This window comes from Neopelma chrysocephalum, unplaced genomic scaffold (genome assembly GCF_003984885.1).
Source record: "Neopelma chrysocephalum unplaced genomic scaffold, ASM398488v2 Primary Assembly neopelma1_96780, whole genome shotgun sequence".
NCBI lineage: Eukaryota > Metazoa > Chordata > Aves > Passeriformes > Pipridae > Neopelma > Neopelma chrysocephalum.
The window spans coordinates 564640-578406 of record NW_020925424.1 but is presented as its reverse complement, the minus strand read 5'-3'; the positions used below and the strand labels follow the sequence as shown (position 1 = coordinate 578406).

Sequence of the window (13767 nt, the reverse complement as noted above, 5' to 3'; positions counted from 1 at the left end):
GAAAAAATACTTTGTCTTCAGCAGCAGCTCAGGCTTTGTTGGAGCTGTCTTGGGTTTAGTCCTCAAAGGGCTAAAAATGAAGACACGGGGGAGGATGTACCTTCTCTAATTACGTGGTTTTGTGCATGGATAAAACAAGATGTGATGACATTGACTGGAAAGGTCACTAAAACTGATATTAATCTTTCCAAGGAAAAAAGCGATATTTCAAAAGAGGTGCTTGTGCTGGCAAAACAATTAAACCCTAGGATGTCGTTTTGTCCTCAGTTTCTTTTCCTGCTTCCCCCCCCCAGTGTTTCTCTCTGCCACTTTTAGTACCTCTAAGAAAAGGTATATAATTTATGTATGTACAAAACGTGTGTCTTTCTCAGAATTGAGATAACTATGCAAAGTAAGCATGCAGGCAGATTCACCCTTCATGACACATGCGGTGTAAATGCTAGCCATAAGTAGGCTCTTTGTGCTATTCAACATGAAAATCAGGTCATATATAATTTATACCAGCAGATGACTCAATTTACCTTGTCTGATCCGACAGATGGCCTGAAATGACTTTGAAAGGTTTTTTTTCTAAGTTCCACATTCACTTTAATTAGTCTATCTCAGATGATACATCTCTTGACAACAGATTCTTCTTGTTTTCATTTGAACAGTAGAACTGGACCTTGTGTGTTTTACAGATCTCCAAAATGTATTTTTGTTATACTGGCATGTGTGTTTGGGGAGGGCAACTAACTGGACCTGGAGATAATTGTCCTCAGTAAGTTCCCATGATGCCAGCAATACTTTCTAGTCTGTCATCTGTGTTTTTTGAGAACATACCATAAAAATAGTATGCCACATATTGGAAAGAAGAGATAGCAAGAAACTCTTGTTTCGGAAAGCTCAGCACTTTTTTTGTATATAAACAAACCACTAGTTTTATGTTTCAGAGCTTTGGTATTGCTACCCTGACATAGTGTTTGAATGCCATCTGTGCAGAAGCAGTAAAAGTAATAACAATGTCCAGTGAGTTTGAGAAGTCTTATTTTTCTTATCTTGCATCATGCAAGTAGAGTCTGTTGAATTTTTTTTCTCTGAAATGCTCTTCTAATGGAGAACAGGGTACCTGTAAATTCAGAATTTAGTTTGCTGATGTGAAAGCTTTCTTTAACCTAGATTGTGCCTCCTAGCTGAGAAACTCTGAAGTTAGGGATTTCATGTCTATTGCCTAGACTGTGATATGTATTGCCTCAGAGCTGGGATTTCCAAACTCCTAAGGAGCAGTGATTGTTTATCTTTGCTTTCTGTTAATTTCCAGATTGGCCCAGCTGCCATGGCTGGAAAGGGTTAAAACATTTTATTTCTTCTGTCTCTACATGAAGTTTCAGAAATGGCATTATTTACTAAATTTCAAAGTCTTTTTTTTGTGTCTTTCATAAAAGAAGAATTTGGCATTTCCTGAGAACAGGAATTCAGGGTTTTGAGTAGCTGTAGTGATGTTCCTCCATTAGGAGGTTCCTTTCAATTGTTTGGTTTATTTCAGTTTGTTTACCATATGTCTTTTATTTTGCTTTTTAAATAGAGGGTGCTAGGTGAGGGTCTAAGGAATATTATCAAGTTTTAATGTAAAATGAAAAGGCTTTTGGTAAGAGAAGTAGACTGGGCAGTGTTACCAGTGATTATCCCAGGGAAGCTGTTCTGTTGTGGTTTTTCGTAAATGTAAATTGAGTCTGAGTCAGGGCCAAAACTTTGACCTAACACTGACCTGTGACACTGAATACGAGTCTGGGTCTGAGAACAGGCCTGAGGGGCCTGCTGTGCTAAAATAAAGAAATACTTTATTTTTGCTTTTTAGTGAGTAGGCTGTTGTAACCCACAAGTTATCTTCACAGACTATTACGTGACTTTTTAAGCTTTTTTGGAAGACTAATGAAGCTGATTTCCATTTGCAATGGCTCTGTGGTCTGCAAAGTAATCTGTAATAGCAGGAGACTCATTGAATTAGAATGCATTGGCTACAGTCAGTGTTCTGTAAACAGGTGGCCTTAACCAAGTTAAGTTAAACACCTCATATTTATTTAAATTATCGTGTGTGTATTTTGAAGCCCCAGGGTTGTATTCTGCAAGCATTTTTCCTTTCTCTTGAATCTGAGAGATTTTCATGGGTTTTTCACTCTTCCCTCCTCTTGCCTGATCTGTGCCAGGTATAGTGGAACTGCAGCTCACCTATTCTGAGTTAACTGAAGAAGCGGAGAGAGGATGTGTATCTCTTCTCTCTGGGAAGAGATTTTTAGAAACTGATGCATAAAACAACGTAACTAAAAGATTACCTGGCCTTTTGTACTCTATTTTATTGAGAAAGTTTTCTTTTTTTTTAATTAACTTCACTCTGTAATCCAAGATTACATGATTATATTCTCTCATTATTATATTACAAGATTATACTATCTGTCAATGTAGATGTAAAAGGACATCTGCAATTTAATTGCATTTTTTGCACTGTTACTGCTGGGTGGCTTTTAATTGGGAAACAGAAAATAGTGGTGTTTGTTCTGTGGGTTTGGTGATTTTTGTGGGTGTTTTTGTTGTTGTTTTTGTTTGTTTCAAATATAGCTAGTGTAACAGTGGCCTGAATGCTGAGTAGAGCAATGTGAGAGTGACTACTCTGTGAAGGTTGGCTGTTCTGTGCTTATGTGAAATAATTTTTGAAGTTTTTTGCAAGTCTTAAAGCAGCCTTGATCGTGTAAAAATCAATAACATACTTGGCACCAAATACCTTCAGGCACATCTGGTCGTGTTAGTCTTGTCATTCTGATTTTTTACATACTTATTAAATTATAGTGGTTATTGCTGCAGTGCCTTACTGGGTCAGAGATAAAGAGTTAGCCCTTTTTAAGGGAAAAAAAATAATTTAAAAATAATCTTTGAATTACAAAATCTCTCGAGTAACTTATGGATTTAAAGAGGCAAGGTAAAAGCAGGAAGTGGAAGGGAAGGTAGTTTGGGTAATTCCAAGGCACAGAGCCTTTGTTAGGCAACCGACTATTTTAATACATGAGAGTTTCAAGTGTTTAATGGATAACTGAACAGGAAGACCTGTGTGAGCTGGAAGTTGGGTAAAAGGAATGGAAATAGGAGAAAGTGAATAGATGCCGCAGGAGGTGGTGGGAAGGAAATGGCCTAATGAACATGGATTTTGAATAACTTGTTCTTAAAGCAGAAAGAGGATCTTTAGCTCTGTGCTTTGCCATGCCTGTGTGGAAAGTCTGAGCTTTCAAAGTTAATATGAAAGTTTTTGGTGTAAACTTTATTCTTATTTCCCTTTATGCTTGTCTAGCAAAACTAGTTTTTATCTGAAAGTTTCTAGGTCAGATCTGATGAAAAATGCTGTGTTTGTGTAAATAAACATGACAGTTGTAAACATTCTTTTGATCTTTGAGTCATTGTAGATTTAAAATTTTGTGTTGCAAGCTATTCATAGCTTAAAATGCTATTCTGGTGTGATTGCTGTCAGATAAAAATAATTTCCTGCTTTGTAAGATTTCCCCCCTGCTGCGTAGCAACTTTAATGAAATAAGTATTTCTTTGAGTTAGGAAGTTTATAAAACTATAGGACTTGAAAGAAGATGGATAAAATGAAAATATTCAGTGTTATATTTGTGAGAAAACTACTGCTGTTTAAAAGCATTAAATAGTGGAATGAGTTGCATTTATAAATAGTGGTGTTTGATCTTCAGTCAACTGTTTTGAGACTGTTAGGTGTTTAGAATAACAGAACAGTGTTAAAAATCACATCCCTGTCTTGTTCCATAAGCTGTAAGGAGAAATGGCCAGGTGGTGTTCAGGGAATGACAATTCCTCCAGTGTACACCGACTTCAGCTGAGTGGGAGCTTCCTGGTCCATGTTTGGTTTACAGATCAGATCCATTGCTGTCTGTCAAACTTCATTATCAATCTCGGTTTTTAAAGGATTTTAAAAAAACTTTTAGCTCCCTGTAAAAACAGTTGAATAGAAACAGAGAAAAGAAATTGGCCATTGACTTTTCTAACCTGTGAGCTGACTTCATTTACCTCCTTTTAGACCTTGTTTGCTTTACAAATAATAAAGTGCATTATTCTCTACTGCCATTCTGCCCCTCCATTTAATAATAATATTATTATTATTATTATCATCATCCACCCTTTGTTTCTCTTTTGTGCACTTTTTTCTAGTTATGCTGTATGCCATTTAAAGTAGGTGTCAAGAGGGTGTTTGCAGTGTTGAAGATAAGTGTCTCCTATTCAGTTCCATGTAATCCAAGAAGTATGAGTTAAAGGATGAGTTAGACTGTTGTGTGCTAAACTGATGTTCTCTGAAAATTCTTTTGATTGTCTGGTATCTTTGCAGTAGGTATCAAAAACAATCAGTTCATCCACCTGAACAATCTGGAAAGATAAGTTTAATTGATTAAAGAATGCTCAGGATTACACACTGTTATAAAATATCTCCTTTCTAACTCTGTTAGTAGCAGTGCAATCTCTGTGTATGGAAATAAGATGTTCCTTCTCTAGAGGATCACCTGCAAACTCATTTTAGCAGGAAAAAAAGGGAAAAAAAGAAGATGGTGACACAATATGTATTCTCATGACTTTAATGTCATCTAACCCACCAGAGCAAGTGGTTCCATTTATGAAGAATATAATCTCCTTGAGCAGTCTTCCAGGATCACTTGATTAAAAACTGTTGGGTTGTGCAGTCTCAATTCTCGGAGGTTTCCAAGTCTTACTTGAATAGAACCCCGAGCAACTTGACCTGAGTGCAGCAGGAGGCTGGGCTAGAGATCTCCTGTGGTCACTTTGAACCTGAATTATTTTATAGTCCTGTATTTCTCAACAACCCACAGCCTATGGCCATCTGTGTTGATTAACCACTGGGGCAGAGGAATTTACATCTGGTAATTACTGCAGGGAGTGGTGTAGTTAATGTCGTTTCATTGAAAACTAGTAATTTAAAAAATAAATTCAGTTTTCATGACTGAACAAAGGGGAAGAAACATCAGCACTTCAGTTGTTTGCATAATAGTATAATCCTTTCTGTGAATTGAAAGAAGTATAAATTTGTTGTGCCTGTGCGTTTGTGCAGTAGATTTTTAGTTTGCCTATGTGTTGTCTGATTTCAAAAATTATTATGTAAAGAAACTGATTGGAAATAGAAAGTGGGAGTTATATCTCTTCCCCCTCAAGCAAATACTGCACTTTATCATGCACGTTATTTGGCGAAGAAACGTCTGGTGCCAACCAAAATCTTAATTACAGTATGGCAGTACAGGAGTAGCTGATACTTGCCAAGTGTCAACACTTGAGTGGAAGGCTGATTAGATAACTTCTCAAATGCCTTTCCAACCTTATATTTATGGCGTTTTAAATAAATATCTGTGGCATATTTCAGCAATTACTTTACAGATTCAGGGCTTTTGTAGACTTTTCAGAAGTATTGGTCATCTATATAATACAGCTCTTGAAAATGGGTAAGTGGGAAGTGGAAGCAAGTATTACCACATTCTTGGAAACGTGTACTTGATGGCATTAGTTAGGGACTGGTTTGTAAGTTGAGTGCACTTAGGATGTGTGTGTCTTGTATCTCTATATGTTGGCAGGTTTTATCTGCAAATAGAATAAAGTTGAATTGCTCTTGATTTAAGCTCATTTTTGTTATTGGTTAGGATAAATTTTATGAAAGGGAGAACTCTTTTGCCCCATCCCCCCACACCTTCTCTTGTTTACAGCACCTTTCTCTGAAGTATCTCAAATATTTTCAGAATATTTTCAGAAGTGCATCACTAGAGGAGTTTTGGAAGCGCTTTATGGATCATACCAAGTGTTTCTGCAGACATTTCTCAAAAAACAAAACACGTCTCAATGATTTTGTTTTGTCTTAGATACTCAAGTATTAAAAAATGTGCGAGAACACCGTTGGCTAATCTGTAGGTAAAACAGAATTCTTTTAAAAAGATTTTTGGGGTCACAAGTGTTGAGCAATGGAGTACAAAAGTCAATGCATGTATTTTTCTAGATACTAATCAGTGAATGTAGTGGATTAAATCCTCTCTTCTCCCATTTAAGCTGACAGCTATCAGTGCAGAAATAGAGATAAAAAAGCATGGTAGGTGTGATATGTTTCATAGAATAAATGTGTTTTGCAGTTTGTATAAGAACTATATGCTTCAAGCTTTAAAAATACATGTTTTCAAAGGATTTAAATGACAAAGAAGTAGCTATTCCAATTATTTCTTTAAAACCTTTTGTCTTTACTATATTTAAGCTAAAAAAAATCAGTTCTGTGATTGGCACTGATTGCTACATTTTTGTTTCCTGTATACTCTTTAGTTTACTTAATATCCATTTTCAAGTTATTGTTGCTTTGTCACTGCCATGGTCTTTTTGTATTTAAAATCATGTTAATGTTTCTCATTAAACTCTGATGAGTCTGTGATGCCAGTAAAGCCAAATGCTTGATGTCTTAAAAATGCAGGAAGTTCATTTTGACCATATATAAACTACACTTCATACATCACAGTTCTTGATATCACCCTCTTTCGTTCTGTATCATTTTCCTGATGTTTCCCTGTTCTTCAAACAGCAGAGACTTGAGTGTCAAAACTAATAGGGGAGATGAGTCTGTTCCTCCTTCATGTTTTCAGGGCAGGAACTGGTGACTAGTGATGCCACTTTAGAAGTGTATGAAGACAGGAGAACTGCTTAGAGAACTCAGTGAGCCCCTTCTGCTGTTTGCTTTCAGGTGGAGATGGAGATCTCTTACTGTGTTTCATTCTTCACAGGGTTACACATCTTTCTGGAATGATTGCATCTCCTCAGGATTGCGTGGCTGCATGTTAATCGAATTGGCATTGCGGGGGCGTCTTCAGCTGGAGGCTTGTGGAATGAGGCGTAAAAGTCTGTTAACAAGAAAGGTAAGTGGAGGAAAATGATCACATTTACTTGTGTCACGCTTCAGGCAATACACGTGCTCTAAATTGCAGCTGGTTCTAAGAAAAAGATTTGATTTTTTTTTTTTTTTTTGCTTTACGTGAGAATAATGATTCTGAGTAGTGACCTGAGTTGGATGTCCAAAGTTGGAAAGTGTTTCAGCAGTGAGATGAAGTGCCTTGGAAAATCTTCAGTACTTGTTCTGTGCTCCTGTTTGTTCCTAATAGTGTTGGGAATCTTGCACCAATCCCAATTGCCCACGGGAATCTTGCCCGTGGGCAGTGGCTCTGGCCAGGGTGAGGTGGCAGCAGTTACTGTGGGGAGCCAGAAGCACCAGCTGTGATCTGCTGTAGGAACTGGATTTTGCAATGCTGGTGGGATGTGGGCTGATGCTGAAAGGAAGGGATAACTGACAGCCTGCCAGATGTGTCCTGTAAGCCAGCAGTTCTGGTCTACACAATGCTGCAGTTTGTGCCTGCAGTGCATGGGAAGGAAGCCATCCTTGTACCTGGGGCCCCTGAGAACACAAAAATATATGCAGTTTAAACATGTGACTGGCGTGTTAAATTGGTTGTGCTCCCTGACTGTTAAAATGGCCACATTTCTAAGGTCCTTTATTGAATTAGGCTGAATATTTGAGGCCTTTATATATTACTTTTACCACTGGGTTTTTCCTTTGTACAGAATGTGCAAAGTGACAGTCTTTGAAGAATTTTTACTTCATCAGCATTAGAGGATACTGGTAAAATAAGTTTATTGAAAACATGGTCAAATGTTACCTGTCCACCACAAATAAATTCTCTTATGGCACATGTCCCGGTCAATATTATCTTTTGCTAAATTTTAAGGAAAGCTTGTGCATTCCCCAACCTTCTCCCAGCTTCCTCCACTTCAGAAAAATTGAAGCTCTGTTCAGACAAACAGCACCTTCTTCTTTTAGCCCCATTTAAGCATATTCAGCATTGATTAGTTTGCACAGTTTTTTTCCTCCAGAGCTTTTGGCTTCTTAGGCATTCAGTAATGTTCTTTAGGAGTTATTTTCGGTCTGTGCAAACCTTGTCAGTTCTGCCTACTTGAAATATTAACTGTGGAGTTGTTGGGATTTTTAGGAAAATGGAAAAATAACCTGTGTGTATATTCACTAAAGAATACAGGCAAAATTATTTGCTCCTTTTGTGATGGTCCAGGTTGTGTTTGGGTTTTGTTTGTTTGTGGTTGGGTGTTTTTTGTTAAAATTTTATCGTGTGGTTTTGTGGTTGGGTAGATGTGTTTGTTTAAAGTGATCTCAAAGCTACCTAATATTGGAGGTTTTCTTCTTTCTGCTGTTGTATCTTTTTTTTTGCAGGCAGAAGGATTCTGTGAAAAAGTTGTTAATTAAAAATGTAAATGAAGACTGCTGAAGTATTTTCCTGAAAATAAAATCCCTAATTGCGACACCTCCTTCAATTTAGAAATAATTCTTGTGAATGACTTGTGTTGTTTTGTACTTTATTTGAAGTTTTCCATTAACACCAAATTTCAGTCTTGTTTCTCTGTTGGTTGGATCTAAGTGCCTCAACTCTGTCCTCCTTGTCCTGCTTCTGCAGGCTTTGCTCCACTTGCCCTTGGCTTTGTCTGTGAATTAAATACTGTGCTTAGTAAGTGGAATGAGCTGTCTGATAATATATCTGAGGTTGTGATTCCCTGGCAATACTGTTTCCTGTAGATTCTGCCTCTCAGGAGATCCTTCTTTCTCCTTGCTCCAGGTCCGTCTTTGGATTTAGTGGGAAGATGAAACCTTGAGACTCAAAGCTTTGATTTGTGAATCAAAACCCTGCATCTTCAAGCCATGGTCTGAAGGCAGGATTTTAGGCTTGGGTTACTTCAGCCCATGCTGCAACTGGGAAGGGTAGCCCTGCCCGTGTGAAGAGACTTATTGGAGTCTCTCTCAAGTTGTTATTATTCTGCACAGCCTTGCCAGGTAACCCCTCTGGCTGAAAACAAGTTCACTTTGATCAGTTTAGTTTTTACTTGAAGTACTCTCTTGACCTTGTCATCAGGCACAGGTGACACTGCTGGCATGGGAGATGAGATGCAGGCAAAAACAGGGTAGAACCAGTTCTTTGGACAGTAGTGTGGGTTTATAACCAGCCAGCTGTGGCCTTGATCATACAGTTAACTTAGAAGAATGGTAATGATTTCCACTTCAGGCCTTACATCAAGTTGATCTTTGCTCATAATATTTTGCAGTGTTTAAGACAGAACTTCAGAGTGGATTGAGATGCATTAAATACATGATGGAATGCCATAGACAAATAGAGAAAAGAGTCCATAAGGACCTGGTGGGCATTAGTGAAACTTTTAAAATGGATAAGGTATCTTATACATTGCAACATCCTTATAAATTTGGCTTAGGAGTATGTAGACACTGCATCATTTTGGAGTTCTGTCTACTGGGATCAGTTTTAGAAACAAATAATTGAATGTTGAGGTTTGCAAATGGAAAATAGAAAATGGTACTCTACATTGCCTCACAGCTTCTGAAAGCAAACCAAATCAACAGACTTATTAAAAGCAAAAATTATCCCAATCCTTGGCAGATTTACTTAAATATTTTATTGCTAGCAATTATGAGCAATTCATGTGTGAGTGAATTTAACAATGAAGTTAACTTAAAAATCAACACAAAAAGGGCTTAATCTTTAGCTTTGCTGAATTGCAAAACTGCATTGTAAAAAACACAAATTAAATATTCTGTATAATCGAAATTTTCTCAGTAGATAAATACCAGGGAAATCTAATACCTGATAAATCACTGAAAAATATGAATAAAGAGATTTTTTTTTGAAGTCAGGCTGCATCATCTCTGAAGAACAAGGATCTTTGCTTCTTTGTCTACCTTAGCCCCCCTTGTGGATGCTTACTCTTCTGTGGTGGTTCAATTCACAAGACTCCCCCAAACCCACTTGATTTCCCACTCTGAAGAGAGTTAGTCAAGAAGGATTCATCACTAAATCCTTCAAGAAAGAGCAGATCAATGAAGACAAAGAGGTGTCTGGGCTGCTGCTGCTGTTGCCTGTCTCCATGTGCTGGGAAGGAGAGGGAAGAGAAATATTATGGGAGTGAACTGAAATACTTTTTTATATGAGGGGAAGGATAATCAGAAGAAACCAATGTGGATATTCAGTGTAGCAGGGGAGTGAGGAGAAACAGTGTTCGGCTGCAGAGAACTTGGTAAACTTGGAAACAAAATAGCTGTGCGTTGTGGCTTCAGAAGAGCTAAGGGAGTCAGTCCTGAATTAAATTGAGACCCCTGTGCTCCTAACAGCTCTTTCCTATAAATTCCTGTATATTTAGGCTCCTGTTGTCATGATGCATTATATTCATGCTGGCTTCTTAAACTTCTTTGCAGTGGTAGAAAAAAGTATTTTAACTCCCAATAAGCAAGGGAAGCTATTTTCTAAAGCTAAAAAAAAAATCTTTTTCTTATATCCTAGACTTTTATTTATTTATTTATTTATTTATTTTTTAAAAAAAGCATTTTTAATCTTTTCAGTGAGGTTGGTTTGTTTATTTTTAAGAATAAATCAGGTTAAGAAGATGACTTCACATTTTACCTGTTAAAATGAGATGGTGAGTACCAGGTACCAAGTGCAGAAGGATGGAGAGGTCCATTGTAACAGGTTACCGTGAAACTAATCATATGAGACACTTCAAAGAAACTAAAATACTGCTGGAATGTCAACTTTGAAAAGAAGTAAAGATGACTAAATTGGCTGGGTTTAGGCTAATTATTAAAGGAATATCTGAAAAGTGCCTGTTAATATCTGCAGTCTTGCAGCTAAAATCCTAGCTTGAAGTGTACTCCTGATGAAAGAACAGGCACTTCCAAAAGTTCGAAATCTTGGTACAAAACTGGAAGATGTGTAATATAATTATATGTGGTCAATAAAGGTTTTGAGTGATGCTGTGCGTGCTTGTAAATCAGAAAGATAAATATCTGTTGTTGTGTGCTTAGTTTCAAATAGGGATTGTCTGGATTTAAATGCAGATGTGTTCTTAAAACAGAATATCTGAAGTCTGTGTTGGAGTGATCTCCAGCTCCCCAAAATGGAGACCTGGACAGTATCTCATGAGTCCATCTAATTTGGATGCAGTAGCAGATAGTGAGGTTTCTCTGGTCCCTCCTTGGCAGATGTTTAGTCTTAAAATTCTCCATTGCTGAATGCAGTTCAACAACCAGGTTGTTTTAACTACCTGATGAAGTTTTTGAGAGTATGTCCTGCATCTTTTGTATTTCTAGACTAAGCTGGTATCTTTTATATTTACCAAAGTAGGCTCCCTAAACTTCTGTTTGTTTCCCTCTTTGTAAAAGTAACTCTCTTTTTAGATCTAAATAAACTTCATTCATTTTAGCTTGGCATTATGGACTGGTTCATTCTTGCTGATTTTTTTTGAAAATCTTAGTTTCTTGATTTTATATAGACCACCTAAATTGGAAATAGCATTCCAGCTATGACCTGTTAGGTAGTCACAAAGATCTCTTCATCAGTTTTATTTTATCCTGTTCACTTTGTACACTTCTGTACATTAGCTGGGGATCATCTTGCCTTGGTTGAAGTTGTCTTACCATTGCTACTCATTTCAGTGTCATCAACAGACCCTATGAAAATGCATTGCATTCCTCTATTGTTTGTAGGAACGATTGTTGATGTATTAGTTTTTCTGTCAATGACCTGTTATCTTTTACCTGATGCTTATGAAGTGCTAACTTGTAAAACTACTTCAGTTGCCAGATTATAATTATTTTAATAAGTGCTTTGAAATGGTAGTAATTCTTCTGTTAATAAAGAAAGATAGATTTGATTTAAGCATGTTGACCTGGGCTAGCTTAATCTGTAAGTTTTCATTTAGTGCTCCTAATTTTCCCGCCAGGAAAGAAATTGTATTTTGGCTGGTTTATAGTATGACGTATACTGATAAATAAGCAGTTACTCAAATTCTTAAATTTTATTGTATTATTCTAATTTATTGTATTCTGAATAAATTTTTTGGTTGTTCTCTTGTGCTTTCTTGAGGGAACCCCCAAATAATTTTAGAAGTTATTAAATAAAAAAATGAAATAACATTTATTGTTGCATATTAAGGGGTTTATTAGTACATATGTATGGATTTCCCTAATACAAATGTTTTTACTGTTAATGAGTGGAAAGGTGTTATGGGGCAGTATGTTCTTCAGAGTTGTAAAACTTACAGATGTTACCTTGAACCTATTTTTATCCATTAATATGTGGAAGCAGAAAACTAGTTTTTGTGCTTTTCCAGTTTGTAATTTTTTTATTTTCACAAGACCTAATTGTTTAGCTGAAGTATTTTGAATAACTTGACTTGAAGCAGTAAAATAGACTGCCATCAGAGACTAATTTAAGAGTGTGTAGTGTACTTTGTTTTGGGGAGCTAGCAAACGACCTGGCTGGGTAAGTGATTTATTTTCCTTTTAAAAATTAGGTTATAAGTGTATTATTAATATTACAGTTTTAGTCCATTACGATTAATTTAAGTTACAGATAATGTCAAACTTAATATATCCTTGAATTAGAGCCTTTTTTTTTTTTAACAACTAGAGTTTGGGGGTTTTTTTTAAGTTGTGTATTCTTAAGAGGTAGCTCCTTATTTTTTAAAAATGTCCTTGCTTTTCATAACAGGTAGATTTTTTTTAATTGATGGGTGTTTTTGTCATGAATTAAGTCAAAATACTGACTGCATTTTATTCTGTCCTAGGTGATTTGCAAGTCAGATGCTCCTACAGGGGATGTTCTGCTTGATGAAGCTCTGAAACACATAAAAGAGACCCAGCCTCCTGAAACAGTACAAAATTGGATTGAACTGCTTAGTGGTAAGCTTGGACATAACGTATTTGCTTTTTTTATCCCAATAAAGCTAATTATCTGGCATCACTAGAGATTATATTGTAAGGTTTTTTGAGAGAAAGTATGCAAAAAAGTTAATTAGTCTGTCCTCTAGGGTAGTCTCTTGTTGATTGTAACCTTTAATCAAATATAAGTAACTGTTGCTTTTGACTTAACTTGGTACAGAAAGGATCTGTATGGAAGTGTCAGAGGACATCTCAACTCGGTGGAAGAGGTGCCTTCCACTGACTAAAGTAAATCAGGACTGCACCCTGGAGATGTAACTGCCTTTCTGTGTATTTGGAAGTGAGGGTTAGTGGAAGTTTGGAGCCTAAGTATGTGGATTCAGTATTTGGATCTTTGGATAAAGAAGGGAGATAAGGAGCTCATAGCTCAGACGTAAAAACTGAGGGTGATTTGGCCGTTAGTCATAAAGAAACAGTAGTCAGGAGTTCTGTTTTTTCATTAACTGAAGAAATGTGATAAATATTTAAAAATGTTAGTCACCTCTTGATGATCAAAACAAAGTCTTCAAGGTGAGTACTTTGCACAGAGCTCTTCCTGTAAAGCTGGTAAGTTGTTGCACAAAAAATGAAATGCCAATTATCTTAGAATAATTTGGGTTTGGGTTGGAAGGGGCCTTTACAGGCCGTTTAGTCCAATCTCCCTGTAATTAGCTGGGACACCTTCCACTAGGCCAGGGCACTCAGAGCCCCATCCAGCCTGACCTTGGATGTTTCCAGGGATGGGGCATCCACCACCTCTCTGGACAATCCGTTCTGGTGTTTAGTGCTCTCGTTGTAAAAAACTTCTTCCTTGTATCTAATCTCAGTTGACCTCCTTCACTTTAAAACCATTATCTCATGTCCCAGGCCATGCTTAAATGTCTGTAGGCCCCCTTTAAGCACTGAAAGGCTGCAGTAAGGTTTCC

General features: G+C 36.9%; 1 protein-coding gene across 1 annotated transcript in view; it reads left to right on the top strand.

The window, feature by feature from the left end:
• GOLPH3 (golgi phosphoprotein 3) overlaps positions 1 to 13767 on the top strand; it is a 31192-nt gene that overhangs the window by 11423 nt on the left and 6002 nt on the right. Inside the window, exons 2-3 of the mRNA XM_027709485.1 lie at positions 6801 to 6932; positions 12709 to 12823. Of these exons, the coding sequence (XP_027565286.1) occupies positions 6801 to 6932; positions 12709 to 12823 (247 nt within the window). The remainder of the gene's footprint in view (positions 1 to 6800; positions 6933 to 12708; positions 12824 to 13767) is intronic.